Source organism: Aphanomyces invadans, assembly GCF_000520115.1.
Source record: "Aphanomyces invadans strain NJM9701 unplaced genomic scaffold supercont1.107, whole genome shotgun sequence".
Lineage (NCBI taxonomy): Eukaryota > Oomycota > Saprolegniomycetes > Saprolegniales > Verrucalvaceae > Aphanomyces > Aphanomyces invadans.
Genome location: NW_008580252.1, coordinates 1 through 4,782, shown reverse-complemented (window position 1 = coordinate 4,782; position 4,782 = coordinate 1). Strand labels below are relative to the sequence as shown.

At 59.0% G+C, this 4,782-nt stretch overlaps 1 protein-coding gene across 2 annotated transcripts; it reads left to right on the top strand.

Annotated features, from left to right (window-relative positions):
* Positions 1-358: 358 nt before the first annotated feature.
* On the top strand, positions 359-4,782 carry H310_14930. Of its 2 annotated transcripts, XM_008882905.1 has the most exons (5): positions 359-1,225; positions 1,272-1,831; positions 1,880-3,574; positions 3,639-4,066; positions 4,117-4,782. In XM_008882905.1, exons 1-5 carry the CDS (start codon positions 507-509, stop codon positions 4,642-4,644), a joined length of 3,930 nt encoding a protein of 1,309 aa, XP_008881127.1. In that variant the 5' UTR covers positions 359-506; the 3' UTR covers positions 4,645-4,782. The 2 variants fall into 2 exon arrangements, with proteins under 2 accessions (XP_008881127.1, XP_008881128.1); XM_008882906.1 differs by having other exon boundaries at positions 1,880-4,066.

Sequence of the window (4,782 nt, the reverse complement as noted above, 5' to 3'; positions counted from 1 at the left end):
ATCGCAAAAAGCTGGTCGGGATGCAGCGTTCGGTGTCACAGGGGCGAACGGTAGAGCTGCCACGCGAGTGTCTACTGCATGCACACTAGCAAGTTTGAGCGAAAGGACATGGCGTGCTCGGTCAAGTGGTGCTGTCGTCGTCGATTCGATAGACTAGAGGACACTCCAAATTCGACATTTTCGCCAGCAAGATCCGGCATCAACTTCTCCATAATCAAAGCAATTTCAACATGGTTTATGTATGTCTTTGGAAACGTGACACAATCGTGCTGGGTCGAGTGCACTATCTTTCGAACATGTAGATTCGAATATATGCAAGAATGACACTGACCATTGTCCTTCGAAAATGGAGCGTTCGTCCTGACCATCCTGGCCTCCATTCGTCACGTCGGGCCATGCGAGAGTCAAGTCCACATGGCGACAGCAATGGTTGAAGTTGGGCCCAGCCGAAGCACAATGGCGTTCGAGAATGCCCACCTGGCCTCATTCTGGAAACGACTGCCACCATGACAGACTACGTGGCGCTCAAGTCGCCAGGCAAGCCGCCGAAGGACGATGCCGCGTTGGCCGTCGAGGTGGCCGAGGAGACCAAGTGGAACTCGGTCCCGCATCCTCTCGAGTCGGCCAACTTGTTCTCGTTCGTCGGAGTGAACTGGATGGGTCCGCTCATGTCAAAAGGGGCCAAGACGGCGCTCGTGGAAGACGACATTTGGCCATTACCGCACTTCGACACGGCTGGCAACCAGTCCAACTCATTTGAACGACACTGGGCCGACCAGCTCAAGCTCGAATCGCCTAATCTTGCTGTGGCGCTCTTCCGCACGCTCAAGCCGCGCATCCTCAGCTCGTTTCTGCTGTACGTTCTCTCTGGCGCCATCCTCATGGTCCAACCGATCATGATCAAGAGCATGTTGCAGTACTTGACGCTGTACGACAAGCCCAACTTTACCACGTCGCTCGGAGTCACCAACGGGTACGCGCTCGCGGCGCTCCTCACAGCGCTCACGTTTGTGTCGGTGACGGTCGGTGACTTTGGTCAATTCCTCACGAACCGACTCGGGTGCAATGCAAAGATCATCTTGATTGACAACGTGTTCCGAAAGATCCTGCGCATGTCAGGCCATGCCAAGAAGGCCATGACCACCGGCGAGATCGTCACGATGGCGTCTGTGGATGCTGACCGACTGTTCTTTGGCTTTATGCTGGGTTACTGGACGCTCATCAGGTACAATTGTCTTGGCTCCGTCGTCGTCACGGCCGTCGATTCGTAGCCCCATGATGCTTCTCGCGGTGTTCATCTTGATCGGAAACGAACTCGACTGGGTCTCTGGCCTCGTCGGCGGCCTCCTCATGCTGCTCTTCCTGTACTTTGGCTTTGTGTCCGGCAAACACGTCGGCCAGGTCCGGCGCAAAGTCCTCGGCGTTCAATCGGAACGGGTCAAGCTCACAAACGAAGTCCTCCAAGGCATCCGCGTCGTCAAGTTGTACGCGTGGGAATCGTCGCTGGCCGACCAACTCGCGGAAATCCGATCGCGCGAGCTCGCCCTCCTCAAGAAATACCAAACGCACCGCATCCTGAACACGGTCTTCATGTCCGTGGCGCCCGTGATCTCGCTCGCAGCGTGCTTGATGATCTATGTCGCACGTGGCTACACCCTCACGACGCCGTTGGCTTTCACGGCGCTGGCTTACATGAACATCGCCCGCCAGCCGTGCACGGTGTTTAGTACCGCCGTGATGGGGCTGTCGGAAGCATGGGCGTCATGCCAACGCATCACCAAGTTCCTCGTCGCTGATGAGATTCCGCTCTTGGAAGGGACGCACCACGCTGGTAAGGCATGCCGGGCGTCGTTGCCTGACTGGGTTGGTACTGCTGTAGGGAAGGCCGACGACGACGTGCCCGTGATCGAGATTGCCGATGGCAACTTTAGCTGGGATGCCACGAGCAAGGCATCGACGGAACAGCAGCACGATTCGGTTGCGCCGGTCGGGCCGACCGACGTCGCAGTCCACGAGGCGGCCGCCGTGACGCTGTCCAGCATCAACCTCCACATCCAACCCAATACGCTCACGATCATTGTGGGCAGCGTCGGCAGCGGCAAGTCGAGTCTGGTCAGCGCCATCCTGGGCGAAATCCACCAGATCAGCGGCAGCCACAACGTGCGGGCGCATTTTTCGTACGTGAACCAAGAAGCGTGGATCCAGCACGCCACACTCAAGCAAAACATCCTGTTCGACTCGCCATACGACGAAGCGCTGTACCACGAGGTGCTGTCGGCTTGCCAGCTCGAGACGGACTTGGCCATGCTCCCTCGCGGCGACGAGACCGAGATCGGCGAGCGCGGCATCAACTTGAGCGGCGGCCAAAAGGCCCGCGTGAGTCTGGCTCGCGCGCTGTACCACCGCCGCGCGAACGTGTTCCTTTTGGACGATCCTTTGAGCGCGCTCGACGTGCATGTGGCCAACGCCGTATTCGAACAATGCGTGCAAGGGCTCCTCAAGGACAAAACGACCATCCTCGTGCTGAACAGCCACTACCACTTTTTGCCGCACGCGGACCGCGTGCTGGTGATGGCGGACGGCGCGATTGTCGGCGATGGCAAGTTTACCCAGCTCAAGGTCGACTTTCCGCACCTGCTGAGCTTTGTTGAGAAGAAGGAAGTGGCCGATGGCAACGATAGCGACGCTGCGGACAGCAAGGATGCCACGCCGGAAGAGAAAAAGAAAGCCGATGCAACCAAACAAGGGCCCCCCGGTGGTGGCCGCGGCGGAGGACTCATGGACAAAGAAGATCGCGCCCAGGGACTCGTCACCTTCAACACGTACAAGATGTACTTTGGCTCGAGCGGGTACAACGGCGTGGTCGTAATCCTGTCCATCATTGTCATCTTCACGGCTGCCCAAGCCGCGGCCGCCATGACGGACTGGTACATGAGCTACTGGGCCAACAACATTGCCCTCAACAACTCCATGACGACGGGGTGGTATTACCTCATGATTGCGATCTCGTCGCTCGTGCTGTACTACGGCCGCTCCATCTACGTCCTATTTGTCGCGATCGCATGCTCGCGGTCTCTCCACGCCAAGGTGTTCCAAGCCGTTGTGAGCGCGCCCGTCCCGACCTTCTTTGACGTGACTCCCATGGGCCGCATCCTGAATCGGTTTTCGTCCGACCTGGACCAAGTCGACTCGATGCTGCCGTTCTTTGGCATGATGGTGCTCCAGTTTTTGTTTATGATATTCGCCATTCTCATCGTGTGCGCCGGGTCGACGCCGTGGATTCTCATCGCATACGTCCCCATCGCGTTCCTCTTCAAGTGGCTCCAGCAGTACTACAACGTGTCGTCGGCCGAGCTCAAACGGATGGACGGGATCGCGCGGTCGCCGGTCGTGACACTTGTCGGCGAAGCCATCAACGGTCTCTCGACCATTCGCGCATTCAACATGACCGGCCAGATCTCGGACAAGCAGCGCAAGGCGCTGGACCACTACATCAGCTTCTCGTTTGCGTACACGTGCTCGGGCCGGTGGTTCCAGCTGCGCCTCGACTGGGTCTCTTCCTTTGTGATCACGGGTATGTGAGGTCATACCACGCTCTCCGTCCTTCTCACGTGCCTCTCGTTTCGGTCGTTTTCTAGCCGTCGCGTTCATTGCGGTGGCCACCCGCAGCTCGATCGGGGTGACCGCTGCCGGGCTCGCACTGACGTACTCGTCGCAGCTCTCGACTGTCCTCTCGCGCACGGCAGTCTTCGTCACGTTTGTTGAAAACACCATGACATCCGTCGAACGCCTTGGTCACTACAACTCGTTGGAAAATGAAGACACCGGCCACAACACGACGACGAAGGTCGCAGCTTCGTGGCCGACGCAGGGCGAGATCACATTTACCAACTACTCGATGCGGTACCGCGAGCACTTGGATTTGGTCCTCAACGACGTGAGTTTCACGGTCAAGGGCGGCGAGAAGGTTGGGATCTGCGGCCGCACGGGGTCGGGCAAGAGTTCGCTCATGGCGGCGCTCTTCCGCATGGTGCCGTCGGCGACGGGCACGATCACGCTGGACGGGGTACGGATCGATGACCCATGCGTGTGAGGAGGTCTGATGGCTCTATGCAGGTGGACATTGCGTCGATCTCGGTCCGCACGCTCCGGTCGCGCCTGACCATCATCCCGCAAGACCCGGTGCTCTTTAGCGGGTCGCTTCGGTTCAACTTGGACCCGTCCAACACGTGCTCGGACGACGAGCTGTGGACGGCGCTCAAGCGAGTGCACTTGGACGAGTTTGTGGGGTCGCTCGAGTTTGCCGTGTCGGAGAAGGGCGGGAACGTGTCGGTGGGCCAGCGCCAGTTGGTGTGCATCGCGCGCGCGTTGTTGCGCAAGTCCAAGGTCGTGGTGCTGGACGAAGCGACGGCCAACATCGACCTCGAGACGGACCGGCTGATCCAGCAGATGATCCAGGACGGGTTCCACGGCGTCACGCGGCTCATCATTGCCCATCGGCTCGAGACGATTTTGGACTCGGACCGGATCCTCGTGCTGGACGCGGGCCGCGTCAAGGAGTTTGACGCCCCCGCCACCCTCCTCGCCAACAAGGACAGCGCGTTCGCCCAGCTCGCCCAACACGCCCACGTCCAAGTGTCATAAAATATCCTATTCACCCTAGCTTGATGTGAAGCATGCCATCCACACACGCGGTAGAGACGTTCCTTGCACGAGGACCGGCGGCACTGCCCACGACTGGACTGGCTTCGACCTTTGTTCCATGCCAACCTCGAACTAGAG